Source organism: Nyctereutes procyonoides, unplaced genomic scaffold (assembly GCF_905146905.1).
Source record: "Nyctereutes procyonoides isolate TBG_1078 unplaced genomic scaffold, NYPRO_anot_genome, whole genome shotgun sequence".
Taxonomy (NCBI): Eukaryota; Metazoa; Chordata; class Mammalia; order Carnivora; family Canidae; genus Nyctereutes; species Nyctereutes procyonoides.
The window spans coordinates 12,357,332-12,373,709 of NW_026575136.1; the positions used below are offsets into that span (position 1 = coordinate 12,357,332).

General features: G+C 45.8%; 1 protein-coding gene across 6 annotated transcripts in view; it reads left to right on the plus strand.

Moving 5' to 3' along the window:
- Positions 1 to 16,378, plus strand: part of LOC129495550 (ly6/PLAUR domain-containing protein 6) — a 135,977-nt gene that overhangs the window by 96,739 nt on the left and 22,860 nt on the right. For all 6 annotated transcript variants that reach the window (XM_055303185.1, XM_055303181.1, XM_055303180.1 and 3 more), the window contains one exon: positions 5,647 to 5,745. In XM_055303185.1, coding sequence (XP_055159160.1) covers positions 5,647 to 5,745 — 99 coding nt within the window. The remainder of the gene's footprint in view (positions 1 to 5,646; positions 5,746 to 16,378) is intronic.

The window sequence follows — 16,378 nt, forward strand, 5'->3', positions numbered from 1 at the left end:
CTGTGCTCAGCGTGGAGTCTGTTTGAGATTCTCTCTCTCCCTCTGCCCCTCCCCGTACTCACATGCTCATGCACTCTCTCTCTTTCTCTAAAAAAAATAAATCTTAAAAAAAAAAAAAGGATTCACCATATAGAAAGACTTGGTGGGGTCTTCTGATGTGATTTGGAGATATGGAGGCCAGAAGATATCGGTCCTAAGCTAGATTATACAGAGATGATTCCCTGGAAGCTCTGGGCTGAATTCTCGCTTAGAGTCTCCATGACTGGTCGCGGGGAGTAAAAAGTCTTGCTGGATTGAAGTTACCGTCAACAGTTCCTACTCCACGTTTCTCTGCACGATCTCAGGACTTTTTGATGTTTGTTTGCTTCTCTTAGACTTTAATTTTTTTAAAGGTCATGGTCCTCTGCCCTTGAGCAGCACCCACTAGACCAGGTTTAGAGGGAGTGATCTCTCTGCAAATCAGCAGGTTTCTATAGAATATAGACCATAAATAATAGGTGAGGGAAGAGTGGGATTATCTTGGCTTTGAATTATTAATATAATCACCTCACTTTGTAGATGGAAGCCCAAGTAGCTTTCCCCGGGGTCAGCAAGAGAGCCAGATCCCATTAATGTTAGATACTGCTCAGAACCTACCAGAGGAGAAATCTGTGATGCTAGAGATGTTGAGAAGACACACAAGTTTTCTACACCACATGAACAAATTCATTTTCCGTGGGCACTAAGCAGTCCTCAGAGACCATAAGCGAAGTGAGGTGAGATTGGAACCTTGGTTGGAAAAGTTCAGCATCCCATGACTCATCTCCTTTGATCTCTGGTTCCCTAATTTTTGTGCGTTTTTTGTTTGTTTTTAAAGATTTTATTTTTAAGTAATCTCTATACCCAGCGTGGGGCTAGAACTCACAACCCTGAGATCAAGGATTGCATGCACTACCAGCTGAGCCAGCCAGACACCCCTTGGTGCCCTAGTTTTTGAGGTTTCTGACCTTTAAAAAAATCAACTTCATGGCTTTCAAACTTGAGGCACTGACCTCTATAACGTTCTGTTCTGTAATTTGTATGTTTTTCTTTCCTTTTTCATTTGAAAAATGATGAATTTCCTCCCACCCTATGATTAAAATACCAAAGACCAATAAAACCTTCAAAACAGGAGTTAGCATTCAGAGAAACGGAGTGATTTCTTAGGTTTCCAGGCATCAGACGAGATAGTGGAATTTAGTTAGCATCCTAAGTGGTTGCAACCTGTTCTTGGCCTCCATTTCTTTACTTCTAATAGAAACCTCTCCTGAGAAATCCAATTTTCCTCTGGCTGCATATTCTGAGTCTTTCCTTAATCATGTGGAACAAAGAGCTGTGTCCCTGCGGGGGGCTTGTTTATGCCCAGAGAGTGAGCCAACGCAGTTTCTTCACAATTCTGTACCGCATAAGTCTTAGGAAGTGAGCGTTCTTTCTAAAAAGGTACCAGAAAATGCATTTCTGTCAGAAATATGTTCATAGCATTCAAATTATCCTGACAATATTTTGTCGCTAGATGGACTCAGAAGGGAGATCAATGTATCAGATTTCTAGAAATTTTATGTTTGCATGCAGTTTCCAGAAACAATGGAAATTAGTTTTGCAAGAATAAAACAGGTTTGGATGCGTTACACAGCGGCACACATTTTAAAACAAGATTCTCTTCTCACCACAGTTTTGATGACTGAAGGCCTTTGTCCAGGCAAAAGTTCCAAGAGATGGAAACAAAGCTGGAGTCTCTTCCATGGCCTTACGAGTGAATTACAGTGGTTGAACCTCGGCTGACCGTAGGACTCTAATGGACCGATTATATTACAGGAAGTAACTGGGCGCTTTGGCTTTTCCTTTTTTCTTTACAATCATCTACTCTTGAGGGACCAGGGACTTATGCCCTGAAATGCAGAACACTAAGCTTATTAACTCTGTGATCAAGAGCCAAATTAGATTCATTCACAGCTGAGGCCACCACGATTTGAAACTTTACTTGCTCTGTAGTGCTTTGAAGTAACAAAGAAGAAAATAACACATCTCTTAGGAACCTTTTTCCTTCCTCCTAAAAAAAAGAACTTCTTTATCAGATGCGGTATCAGTTAGCGAGTTACTGGAGACAGTTGCTCATCTGTGGACCTTAGTTTTTGGTTAAATATTTCCAGGGCGAAGAATTTAACCATTTACTTGATATTGTGCTATAATTGGCCACTTGAAACGGAGTCTGTTTGAAGGGATTTGTCACAGAAAAGAGTTTGATGATTCACCCATCGGTACTACCTGCCAAAATGCAGGTACAAGTTGCTGAAAGCAAATATTTAGACGGTTGTGGTTGAGACGCACGCAGGTATGACGTTGTAGATTTAAAAGTAAAACTCACTGAAAAGGAGATCCCTTGGTTGAGTGTCAGAGCCGGTGCTGATAGTCATGCCCGAGATAAATGACTTGAAGCGAAGCTTCGTTTCGCCGCCGTAGTGTTCTAGCTCATAGTCCTGTTTAAATTTTGATGTGCTTTGGGTTACTTGCAGAGCCCAGGCCTACTTGTGTAAGAAATAACAGTATTTAGTGGAATATGTCACCTGTCTAGCAAAAGATCATTTGAAGAGTCCAGTAAATAATCTAAATTTGGGAACACCACAACTTCTTAGTGCCAAGTTCTCAAGAAGTTCATTCTTGTCGTGGCTAGATCATCAATCTTCATTCAGAGTTCTTAATTTGTCTCTTTGATGGGAAAGTTTCCAGCAATAACTAATCCAACATTCCGGTGAAGAGTTTTACTGGCTGTAGTGACATATAAAATTGGACGCTCTCGTGAATTAATCACACCTGCTGCAGTGGCACGGCCGGCTTGCAGTCCTAAACCTGGGGGAGTGTGATGATAATTTTTTGAGAATTACTTTTCGGTGGCAAATCATTTACAACCTTCCTTTTTTTTTTTTTCCCAAGACTCTGATAATTCCTCAAATTTTACAAGCCGTTTTGAAGTTCCTTTAAACCTACTTACGTATTATGTGTTTTTACATTGATGGTGAAACTAGTTTTTTCATGTATCCAGTAGGACGGCGTCTTAGAATATTTCGTATGGATTTTCTCATAACAGTGTTTGTCAAAATAAGCTCAGTGTCCATAAGGATATTGAGCGGCTTTGGAATGTAAGGACCTGCTTGTTTTAAATTCTTCGGGCTCACACTTGAGATATCTTCTTATGTAAGTAGAATCTCTCCATTCCGATGTAACCCACCTATCTGGATGGTGAGGTGTGGACACATAAACGTTATTTGTGTGTCATTTTACAAGATCTTTTTTCCTTCTGTTTTGTTATAACCGTATGAAGGGGGAGCGTGTATCCCCGTAGTGAAATTTCCTCCCTGGGAGCTGCGGCTCTAAGCTGCCTCCCGTCCTCTTGTTTTCGGACAGTCCGTGCCCTCACTATCATTATCTCCCAGAATTTGAGTCCCCGACTATGTGGAGGAACATAGTTGGCCTCTAAAAAGTTCCAGTTTCTTGCCTTTTTTAGACAGGTTGTGAGTTTTGATCATGTTCGTTTCTTGGATGGGGTCAGGCTCAGCTGTGAAATGGTATGAGCACGTACAAGGACGGTGGCTATTCTGTGCAAGGTGAGCACCAGAGTTAAAGCTGGCACATCATTTTGGCCTTAAGCTGCTGCCTCCTCCTTCATTTATTTTTGATAACACACTTAATTGCTTCCATGTGGGCAAAGCAATTTACCCTGAGATGATTATTTCCACCAGTGGGATACGCAGGCTCGGCCATCTGCGAGGGAGAACAGTTGGCTCCTGCAGATGAAGTCTTTGAGCGCTTGTAATTTTGAAAGAGGCCAGGTAATTTTACCAATTAAAAAAAAATGTGAAAGTTCTGTTTATGGAAGGCAAAACTCTAAGTTGATAAGCAGCGAGGAAAAGCACATGAGTGAAAAGGACAGAGACGACCTGACATTCATTCCTGGCACCTGACATTCTTGGTGGACGCTCGGCCTTAAGTGCCCACCAGGTCCTGCGTGTGCTGGGCATGCGCTCTAGACTGGGACTCTAACCGGACGCCTCTCTGTCCGAGGGTACACGAAGGCAAGATACGAGCACCTAGGACAGTCTCTTCGGAAGGTAGGAAGGGGCAGGAATTCAGGGGTGAGGAGAGGATGGGCTAGGGAAGGCTTCCTGGGATTACGCATCCCTTAGGCTTGAGCTAGAGGCCTGTAGGGCCTCCACATCCACCACGTGGCCTCAGCGTGCTGCCCCATGGACATCAGAGACGGGCCTGCTACGGCCTTCGGAGGGTCCCCTCTGCACAGCATAGATTTTGGTCACGAAGACTCTTTTCTTAGCTGCTGCTTACTGTCTCCAGGATTCTTTTTTTTTAAGATAGATTTTATTTATTTATTTATTTATTTATTTATTTATTTATTTATTTATTTATTTATTTATTTATTTATGATAGACACAGAGAGAGGCAGAGACACAGGAAGAGGGAGAAGCAGGCTCCATGCAGGGAGCCCGACATGGGACTCAGTCCCGGGACTCCAGGATCACGCCCGGAGCTAAAGGCAGGCGCTAAACCACTGAGCCACCCAGGGATCCCCGTCTCCGGGGATTCTTAACCATGTCAGGGCAACCAGATAAAAATACCAGGTTGAACCAGAGATATTGCCACTTTTTAGGTCAAAATGGTCAAACATAAGGGCATTTTTAATGTTTCAATCTAATATTTATATTTACATGTTGACATGTCTATGCGAGTTGATGCATGAGAGTAAATCATTGGATGTCTAGAATGCCTGTCTTTAGTTGGAACTTTTATTGGGATAGTTGTACATTCGTAAGCAGTTATAAGAAGTGACATAGAGGGATCCCTTGTTTACTTCACTCAGTTTCCCCCAGTGGTAACATTTTGAAAAACCAGGTTATTAATGTTGATGTAATCAATCTACTCGTCTTATCCAGACGTCCCCAATTTTACTTGTGTTCATTTGTATGTGTATTTAGTTTGACACAGTTTCCTCACATGTGTAAGTCTGTGTCCCTGCCACCGTATGAAGACCCTAAGCAGTTTCAGTAGCACAAGAATCCCTCCTATCAGCCCCCCCTCCACCTTCCTCTCCCCTGATGCCCCAACCACTCCTATCCTTACCCCCTGGCAACCACTAAACTTTCCTCTATTTCTAAAATGTCATTTTTCAACTGTTGTATAAACGGAATCCTACAGTATGTAATCTTGGGGGACTGTTTTCACTTCGCATAATTCCCTGGAAATTCATCCAAGTTGTTGAATGTATTAATAGTTCACTTTTGTTGCTGATATTCCATAGCATGGAGGTACCGCACGCAGTGTGTTTAACCACTCTTTCATTGAAGGACATCTGGATTGTCTCCAGTTTTTGGCTATTACGGCTGAAGTTGCTGTGAATATTTGCATACAGGTTTTTGTGTGAATATCAGTTTTCATTTCTCAGAGATGAGTGTCCAGGAGTGCAATTGCTGCTGAGTCAGATGGTAGTTACGGGTTTAGTTTTTAAAGAAACTGCCAGGCTGTCTTGAGAAAACTTTTGTAAAAAGATGACCATGTCTGACTTCAGGATTTTGTGCTCAGTCTAAAAAAAATTAATCTTTTTCTTGATCCTTTTTCTAGCCACACCATATCCCGGTGGATTTAAGTGTTTCACCTGTGAAAAGGCAGCAGACAATTATGAGTGCAACCGATGGGCTCCAGACATCTACTGTCCTCGAGGTAAATTCTCAGTAGACAGATTGGGGTCCCCAGAGCTGCCTGTGAGCGAACCACCTTGTTGACTTGATGCATAGATAGAGAGAGGCATGCTTGCGATCTCAACCACTTCTCCTGTCTGAGGCTATTAGTAGATCTTTTCTCATCGACTTATGATCAAAGCCTTTTAGAGACATCAACTAGTCACAGGAAGGCCCCTTTTCTCCTGAAGCATCCTTGGATGCCTGAAGAGGTAAGTGCTCCTTCCCACCCCGAGGCCTAGCCAAATGCAGGACAAGAAGAGAACAACCAGCCTGTTGGCCACTCTCTGAAGCATCCATCACTGCATAGTAACTTCCTTTATGTAAAGTATGAATTGGTGTTCATAGAAAGATCCCATTTATTGCATATCTTGCCAGAGGCTTCTATCCTGAGAATGTATGAAAGCTGGAATTCGAAATGCCGTTATTGCACATGCACAAAAAACCTCTGAGCTTTTTAAACTATTCATTTCTTCTGAAGGATGAGACGGATGCCCAATTGAAGCATGAAATTTTGACCCAGGGGCCCATTTCAAAATGAAGTAGACCCTTCACGTCCATATTCATATCTCTTTTATCCCATTGAATAGGAAAAATGGTTATATTTGGTTCTGGAGTCACTAATAATGGGCTGTTTTAATTTTGGAGGAAAGTCCGGTCATTTGAATGGGGGAGATAATGAGGACAGAGTATTTTATTGACAAATGTTTGAGTGGACAGTTAGGTTTCACTGATGATTTAGTCCAGTTGTTAAAATGACTGAATACACCAGCACCAAATCTATTATTTTGTCACATAATGCAGGAACTCTCACACTCCCCCCTAGTGAAAGGCACCCTGCCTCCCATGGAGGCCTGGGCGTTGGGAGAACATGCAAAATGAAATTAAGAGGCAGTTGTCCAGCTGCCTAAGCCGTTACTGTTTAACACATGAACTTCCACGGAGGCTGCCCAGTAGAAACTCCCGTGGATCTCTTCAAAATCACTGGAACCTGTGTCCTCCCTGGGCCAGTGGTCCTCAAACTCCAGTATGATCAGCATTTCCTGGAGGGCTTATTAAAACACAGACTTCTGCCCCCTTCCTGGTTCAGTAAGTCTGCTTCAGGTTCTGAGAATTTGCATTTCTAAGGAATTCCCAGGTGACACAGATGCTGCTGGTCCGGAGACCACGCGGTAAGAAACGCCAGCATCTCGGAGAGGAGGGCCCTGCACTGGATGATGGAAATATCACAGGTGATTCTAATGAACAGTCAGGGGCAAGAACCGCTGGGAGCTCCTCTCCCCGCTAATAGGAAGTGAAGTGTACTGTTGTCATTTCCAACTTCCTCTTGTTTACTTTTAGGTAGAGATGCTAATGGGGTCCCAAAAGACCACAGGGAAGAGAAAAACATGGAGATGCCAAAGATTGGCCTAATCACGAGCTAGATAACCAACCCATCCTGGTAATTAAAGATAAGTGCTCTCTGCATTGCCTTCTGCAGCCATGTGCTTATTTTGGAATAAGCCAGTGTTTTCCTAACGTTACCCCTACAGAATGAACATTTGGGCAGGTTGCTGATGGACTTGGTTTAACCCAAGTTGCTTCTCAAACTTGGTGGCACATTGAAATCACAGGGGAAAATCATAAAACACCGATGCCTGAGGCCGTTCTCAGGGTGTGGGGTGGTGGCTGAGCATTAGGATTTTTGAAATCCCCCGGGTAGTCCTAATATGCAGGAAATTTTGGGACCCACTGTAAACAGTGATTCTGGACAAAAACAGGATGGTTTGCTTGTGTCGCCAGTAACCTTTGGGATGGTTCCAGCAGGGACTCACTTCTGAAACAGTTGCCGCTAGCCGGAGGTACTGCAGAGGAAATGTGGCAGCGCTTTCCTCGCCGTTGCCCTCGCAGGCGGGATGCAAGGGACAAGGAGGGCTTGTGAGTCAGTGCTCTCAGGCGTTGGGCCGGATTTCAGAGGCCCTGTCCAAGTCTGACGGTGGGCAGGTATATCCCTGCCACAAAGGAAAAACAGGTGACCGGTAGCTCTCGGCTTGGATTCCTCTCAGGAAAAGGGGACGATCCCTTGTGGTCCTTTGTCCAGAGGTCAAAACCAGTTCTTCCAAAGTACAGATATCAGAAAGAATCACAGCGTTCACACAATTTCTCTTTTTCCCTTCTTCCCTCCCACTTTTATCTTTTTTGTCCTTAAACTTGGAAGGCTAGTGGAAAGTGATGCTCTGAGGTTCATGACGCAGAGCGACCATGCCAGGCTTTTCAGGGGGGATTATGCAGTGGAAGGTAGGAACCGGGTTTCTGCTTTCAGGGAGCACCCAGTTAGCTGGAGGGATAAGATCTGAATGTGTCAAGTGTCGAGGATGTCGGGACAAGAGCAAGTGCCAGGTGAAGTGTGGCAATTCGGTGGGGAGCCGACAGGAACCGCGGCCCTGTGGGGGCTCAGGCGGCGCTGAGGGCATCGTGGGCTGGGGGGAGGCAGCAGCCCTGCAACTGGGCCGCGGAAGCGGAGTGTCAAGGAGGGCCTTCCGGGGGGTCACTTGGAGCACAGGTGTGGCGATGGGCTGCCCATGGGGGCTCTGGGCCAGCAGAGACCTGAGCTGGGCGTGGCCACTAGTCCATGTCGGAGAACAGGGGGACAAAGAGGTGGAGCTTGGGTATTTTGTGGGGCCTTGAACATCAGAGGAGGAGTAGGGACTAAGGCTGTGACCTGAAAAGGGATGGAGCCACCTCAGCTTCCTTCTTGGCCAACCCTACTTTCCAGGAGCCTCTGGACGTTTCCATCTTTTCCTCTGGGCGATCTCTAGATTTTTCTAATGATGAAAACAGCATCATTGATTATTAGATTAAAATCTGAATTCTAACCACTGAACAACCCGAGATTTATTTCTCCCCGCTTGTTAGTAGTTGGCAGCGGCCCTAGAGCCACCAAGGGGCTTGGTAAGGGAGGCTCGGGGGCTGCTGTGGACGAGCACCCCAGCTTTCCGTGAGGTGCTTGGCCTCTTGTTTGTTCTGTGACTCGTCCAGCTGCGTTTTCATTATCACACGATGTGAAAATAACTGATTGAAAGCGAAAAACCCCTTTCGTGCCAGTATTTAGTCTTTTCTCTGTGGAATAAGCCCACATTCCAAACTGCTTGGGGATCATCTGGATTTCGAGGATGTTTGAAAACCAAGCTCCGCCACACCGACGTGCCACGGCGCCTGCTGTACGATGTGCCGGGGCCAGCTGGCCTGCAGGGTCTCAGGCGTGTGGCCGGGCCTCGGGCGGCAGGCGAGCGGCCAGCAGGCCTTGTCCCGAGTCCTTGGGGCCAGGGCGGCACCGGCCACCGGCGACTCGGGCTCCTGGACTGACTTTGGAAATGTGCGCTACGTGGGTATTTTCCTGTCACACTGCCCCGGCCTCTGAGCTTAGGGATCCCCGCCAGCAGGCTCCTCACCGCCCCACCTGGCCACCCTTCATTGCCCCCCCTGGCCGCCCCCCCTGCTGCCCCCCTGGCCGCCTCTCCTTGCCCCACGTGGCCGCCCCTCACTGCCCCACCTGGCCGCCCCTTGCTACCCCACCTGGCCGCCCCTTGCTACCCCACCTGGCCGCCCTTCATTGCCCCACCTGGCCGCCCCTCACTGCCCCACCTGGCTGCCCCTCATCATCCAACCTGGCCGCCCCTCACTGCCCCACCTGGCCGCCCCTTGCTACCCCACCTGGCCGCCCCTTGCTACCCCACCTGGCCGCCCTTCATTGCCCCACCTGGCCGCCCCTCACTGCCCCACCTGGCTGCCCCTCATCATCCAACCTGGCCGCCCCTCGCTGCCCCACCTGGCCGCCCCTCGCTGCCCCACCTGGCCAGCTGCTGCTTAGCCTCTGGTTTCTGAGCACGCCCCGTGCAGCCGCCGGAGTCGGAGGGATCTTGAAATCCTATCATCCGAGGGGCCAGTTTAAGGACTGATGAAAGAAAACTCGGGGTTAACCGCACGCCCTCAGAGCCCAGGTTTAGCCTGCGTGCAGGCCTAGCAGTGCCTCGGGACAGGGGCTGGCTCGGTGTTTATTAGGAGTCTGTGGAATTAAATGTCAAGTCCAAAACATCACAATTTCAAAAAGGCTCATTCCGTGGAAGATGCCTGAGCAGCCAGGGCTTTTAGGTTTCTTCTTGATCCTGAAGTGCAGATGCCTCCCTGTAAGACAAAATCTTCCCCTGAAAGTACTGCGGGGCAAAGTCCTGGGTGACCCTTTTCACATCTGTTACCCGGTTGAAGCAGGAAATATCAGTGTGGCCCCCAGCACAGTTGAAGACAAGCCCCGGGGCTATAATTCGCAGGAAAGCCTGCCTTACTGTCACGTCCCTCTCCGGCAGCCTTTCTGTTTTACTTTGCCTAAGGGCGGATTTGTTTTCTCCTTTAGGCGATGTTAGATGTTAGACTGCAGCCCTCCGTGGTGTCCACATTCTCTAAGGGTCTCTATCCTAGCTCTAAGCCCCCAGGCTTCACATCTTCTAGTTTATCTCTGAACACCTCCCCGCCCCATCTCCATCCCGGGTGGAGAACTCAGAGCCTAGCGTTGGCCCTTAGAATTTCCCTTACGTTCGGGAGAGTTCACTTGTTTATTTTATTTTGTTTTATTTTTAAGATTTTAGTTATTTATTCATGGGAGACCTGGAGAGAGAGGCAGAGACCCCGGCGGAGGGAGAGGCAGGCTCCTTGCAGGGAGCCTGAGGCGGGATTCGATCCCGGGACCCCGGGGTCACGTCCTGAGCTGGAGGCAGCCACGCACCGGCTGGGCTCCTCGGGCGCCCCAGGAGAGTTCACTCATGTGTCCACAGAAGCTATTGGCTACACGGCACCAACCCTGCTGGCCGCTGGGGGTGGCGGGCTGTGTAGGTGACCCAGCTTGTCCTATCGCTAATTGGAAGTCTTAGACCTCCTCCTTTTTAAAAAGTCAAAACCTTAAAATTGAAGGGTAACAGCCACGCCAGGAAACAGATAGATGGATCATAGCACTGAGCTCGTTGGAATTTCACGAAGTGAACCAGCGGCGTGTGCGTCCCCCGTGCTAGACGGCGGCACCTCGCCAGGCCACTAGGGCTGCAGGCGGCCTCCCGGAGGTGGCACGGTCGTGACGATCAGCACAGCCACACACCGATGAAATCGCAGGCCGTATTCCTTTTCTTCCCCACGTTTCCTATGTGAGAGTCACCCGCGTGTTCACGAGCCACGGGGCCGTCCTCCGGGATGTGCTCCACTGCGTCCACTCTCGATGGGCACTGGGGCTGCCTGCGGACTTTGGGTGCGGTGAGCGTTCTTGTGCACGTGTTTTGGTACGTGTGTGTGTGCATTTCTGCTAAGTGCAGCCCCATGGGGTTGCCGGGCATGTGGCACGTGTGCTTTGGCCTTCCCGGTGACAGCCTAGCAGCCTTCCAGAACGATCGTTCCACTTCTTGCCGCCCGGCAGCGCCTGGCAGTGCCCGTTGCTGTGCAGCCTCCGGGCGCTCCGCGTTGGCAGAAGCGGGAGGACCTGCAAGGTGATGGGCTGAGCTTCGTAAGCAGCGGCCTGCGAGTGGGTGGCCGGGCCACCAGCCTGTGTCCCCACGCCGCCCCTCTCCCCTGCGGGCTCGGGTCCCTGCTAGTGCCCCTCGGCGCCCCAGGGAGTGGCAAAGGCCCTGCCCAGCTTCCCGCCCCAGCAGGGCCTCCCCGGCAGCAGGTGCCCCGAGGGGAGCTCGGGGAGACATGTTGGGCCGCGCTTCGCATCCCCTCTGCCCCGGGGGCCCGCCTATGCTTCCACGAGGATTTCTGTTGTTTCAGTTTGATCTGGCTATTTTAATTTTATTCTGTTGTTTCTTGGTAAGAAGGCAGGAGCTAGTTCATTTCAGCTGGCATTGAAATTCCCAGATTGCTTCTCCAATCAGAATCGGTCAGTGATTTTTTAACCCAAGTTTCATCAGCCTAGACAAGGTGGGTGTTCTTTGGACACCTGAAATCTTCCAGCCAGCTCCAATCCACGGTGTTTTCGCCCGAGTATTTTCCATGAACACAATTGCCTCGGATAGGAAGCATCCCCTTGATGCTTTTGTCTTCTTGCTTTTATTTGAACCACGGTTCACGGTGAGGTCCCGTTTATCCTCGCCACTTTCACCTGTCTTCCCAACCGCCTTCGTGGCCTTTGCCTGGTAATAAGCACATAGCTTTCTGAATGTCAGGGATTTGCTTTAAAAGAGGGTTTCCTTAACTTCCTGTCGCCTGTCCTTAGGAAGTATGGATGATTTATCTTTTCTTTTTTAAGACAAGACAAAAATAAAACCAAGAAAGTACCTGTTTGGCAGTTTCTTCAAGAGGCGCTGGCTATAGGGTAAAGGAAGACAGTTATGACTCAATCAGGTTGATGAGTATTCATTTATTTTTAATTTCTGCCTTTAATTTTTTTACTTGGAGAATTTTTTACTTGGGGCAAGAAAAGAAAAGAGTCTCTTTCAGGGGTCTGTGGAGAGTAACTGATAGGATCAGGAAAGCCAAGAGATTAATCAGACGCCTAGATCCTGGAGACCATGTGACAAGTCCTAATTGGGGTACACTCCACGTAATTGACCTTATCTACAACTCAGTTTGTAATTCGTTCCCTTCATAAATTTTCCTTTAACTTGGACTCTTTTTTCTTTCATTTTTCATTTTACTGAACTTATAATTGAGATGTAACATACGCAGAATAGTGAACAGCACGATGAATTTTCACAAATTGAACATACTGGGGCAGTCCGGGTGGCTTAGCGGTTTAGCGCCGCCTTTAGCCCAGGGCCTGATCCTAGAGACCCAGGATCGAGTCCCCCATTGGGCTCCTCACATGGAGCCTGCTTCTCCCTCTGCCTGTGTCTCTGTCTCTCTCTCTCTCTCTGTGTGTCTCTCATGAATAAATAAATAAAAATTAAAAAAAAAAACCCACTAGCAAAGCTTAAAAAAATGAGCCATGGAAGCAGTACCCTGATTAAGAAATTGATTATTTTTGTCAGCCCAGAGGCTTCTTACATGACTGTTTTTGGTTACTATCTCTACCAACAAGGATCTGTCATAGGCTCAGTTGTGTCCCCCCTGAAATTCCCATGTGAAGTCCTAACCCCCAGTACTTCTGAATGTGATTGGGGAAATCTAACAAAACATTTATAAGATTTTTATGCTAAAACTATAAGTGCTAATAAAAGAATTCAGAAAAAGTTTATTTTTTTTTCAGAAAAAGTTTAGAGACCGTGTTCATGAATTGAAAACTCAATATAGTAAAGATGTCAATTCTCCTCAAATTTATATGTAGCTTTTACACAATTCCCATCAAAATTCTAGCAGAATTATTTGTAGTTATACAAATAGTAGTTTTTATATATTAGTATGTAGTTAAAATTATTATACAATTAATATGGGAAGGTAAGAAACTAGAATTGTTGAAACAGTTTGGGAAAAGGAATAAAGTGGGAGGAACCAATCTACCCCTTTCAATATTTCTCCAATGGTTACAGTTATCAAGACTGTGGTATTGTCAGAGGAATAGAAGCATAATCAGTGGAACGTAATAGAGATCTCAGAAAGAGACTCTCAAAAATATGTCCAACTTATTTTTGACAAGGTCACAAAATCTGATTCACTAGAGAAAAGAGCCTTTTCAACAAATGTGTTAGAACATTTGGACATCCATGGGCAAGAAAATGAACCTCAACCTAAGCATTACACTCTTTATAAAAGTTAACTCAAAATTAGTCATAGACTTAAATGACAAGTATAAAACTGCATGACATTTAGGAAAAAAACGCAGGAGAAAAATCTTTGAAATCTATAGGTATGGAGAGTTCTTAGACTTGATATAAAAAGCATGATCTGTAAAAGGAAGAATGGGTAAATCAGACTTTATCAAAGTTTAAAAATCTTTGTTCTACATAAGACCCTAGAAAGAGGACGAAAAGACAAACAACAAACTGACACAAAATATTTGCTAATCAAATATCTGACAAAGGACTAATATCTAAAATATTTAAAGAATTCTCAAAACACAGTAGTAAAAAATGAAACAATTAAGAAAATGACAAAAAAAAAGTGAACAGATATTTCACCAAGGAAGATAAATAGATGGCAAATAAGCACATAGTCACCATCATTGGCAATTAGGAAAATGCAAATTAAAAACATGAGGTATCACAGTATATCTACCAGAATGGCTAAAAAACAAAAATAATACTATCAAATGACAGTTAGATTTTGGAGAAAATAGATTATGTATATATTGCTGGGGGAGTATAAAATGGTACAGCTACTCTTGAAAACAGTATTAACAGTTCCATAAACAGCTAAACAGACATCCACCATATAACCTAGTAATTCCACTTCTGAGCATTTATCCCAGAGAAATGAAAACCAGTGTCCACACAAAAGCCTTTACACAAGTGTTGATTGCAGCTTTATTCATAATATCCCTAAACCTAGATGCCCTTTCAGTCGGTGGATGGCTAAACCAGTCTTTGTGCATCCATAGCATGGAATACTACTCAGGATTAAAAATTAACAAACTGTTGATATGACAATCTGGATGGCTTTCAAGTGATTAAGGCTGAGTGAAAATGCCTAACCCCCAGAGTTCACATACTATATAAATCCATTTATGTAACATCCTTAAAGTGATAAAATTATGGAAATGGAGCACAGATTAGTAGTTGCCAAGGATTAAGGAGGGGGTAGGGAAAGGAAGGATGAAGATGTGAAATAGAATGTTGACACAAGTGATCCTTGTGGAGATAGAAATGTTCTCTATCTTGACTGCATCAACGACCATATCCTGATTGTGATACTATACCGTCCTTTTGCAGTATGTTGCCATTTGGGGAAAAGTGGGTGAAGGATATGTGAGATCCCTCTGTATTATTTCTTACAAATCATGGGAATCTGTAATTATCTCAAAATAATAAAAACTTTAATTAAAAAACATCAGAAAAAAAACATCGATTGTGCTAATGTTGAGAAACTGTGATAAAAAAAACATCAATTGTGCTAATGCTGAGAAACTGTGATTTAGAATGAAAGCCAGACATACCAAATGAGGAAACTAGGAAGGTTATGAATCTGGTAGGAGGAAAATCAAGGAAGGTTTCACAGAATTCATCACATTTAGATTGAACTTTAAAGTACAGGTTTCCAGGAGAAGCTAGGGGGAAACATTTTGGTTGTGAAGGGTGGGCAAAAGATGTAATGTGGTGTCTCAAGGTATCCAGTAAGCAATGATGAGATAGTTTCAGACCTAGATCAAGGGCAACATTGAATAATAATAAATGCTGAGTTTCAAGATGTGAGTTATAAACGTAATCGATGCTTGTAGCAGGGAAGCAAAGCTCCTCTTATCCCCTTGACACACAGCTTTAGAAGCAGGGAGAAAGCAGTGGACCACCCGTGGCCACTCCAGTAAGCTAACTAAACCTAGCGGTACGCAGCCAGGGCTCCGTAACAGGCAGGTGCACTTGGGCCCTCACAGACCGGGGGGGGGGGGGGGGGCATGATCTGACCTTGGTTTCACTAACATTTCTGGTGGTTGTCTGGCATCTGCATTAGAAAGTAGAGAAGTCAGAGATGAGACAAGAAATGATGCAAAGGGAAAATGGAAAATGAAACAGAGGAATTAGGTGGATAATGGAGACATTTCAGGGACTTGTAGATGCCTGAGCTGAAGAGAAGAGAAATCTGAGCTGCTTCTGAATTTCATAGTCCAAGATGGTGGTGTCACCTCTGAGGATAGACGCACAGGAAGATAAACAGATGGGGGTGGGAGTGGGGATTTGATTTGTTTAAGATACATGAGATTTGAGATACTGCTGACTGTCCAGGAGAGAGCTGGAGATTTGGTTCTGTGGTTTGGGAGAGTGTCAGAATGAAGATAACATCATCAGAGGTTGGATGAGGTCCCTTGAGTGAGAAGTGAGAAGAGGTTCAAGGACAGAACATGGGGGCAGTCCCCAGTGGCTCAGTGGTTTAGCGCCGCCTTCAGCCCAGGGTGGGATCCTGGAGACCCGGGATCGAGTCCCATGTCGGGCTCCCTGCAGGGAGCCTGCTTCTCCCTCTGCCTGTGTCTCTCTCTGTGTATCTCACATGAATAAATAAATAAAATCTTTAAAGAAAAAAAAAAGAACAGAACATGGGAGGATATTAAGGAAAGTGTAGCAAGAAAAGAGACCAGAGATGGAGGAGAAACTCTAGAAGGCAAAACTCTGAAGTGCAGGGGAATCACACAGAGGACATGATAAATAAGAGATCCCAGAGCTGTAAAGAAATCCTTTGGGGTCAGACATGGGAAAAGGACATCCAAGGGCACACTTAGGCAAACAGTCATTGCAGAGGAGAACCTGGGAGGAGCACAGCCTGATGTGAAGGTCTGAGGACACAGGAAGGTTTCAGGCTGGGCGTGTGTCGGCAGATGTCACTAGACTTTTTTTTTTTTCCAATATAGTTTGTAAAACTATGATTAAAGCTGTACTCCTCCCATTAATTTTCTTGCACATGGAGACTTGTTCTCTAGCCTCACTTTAATCATTAGATATGTTTGTTAAAACACATACACACACACACACACACATATACACACCAAACTAGTGGGCCCGCAAGGAATAACTGAG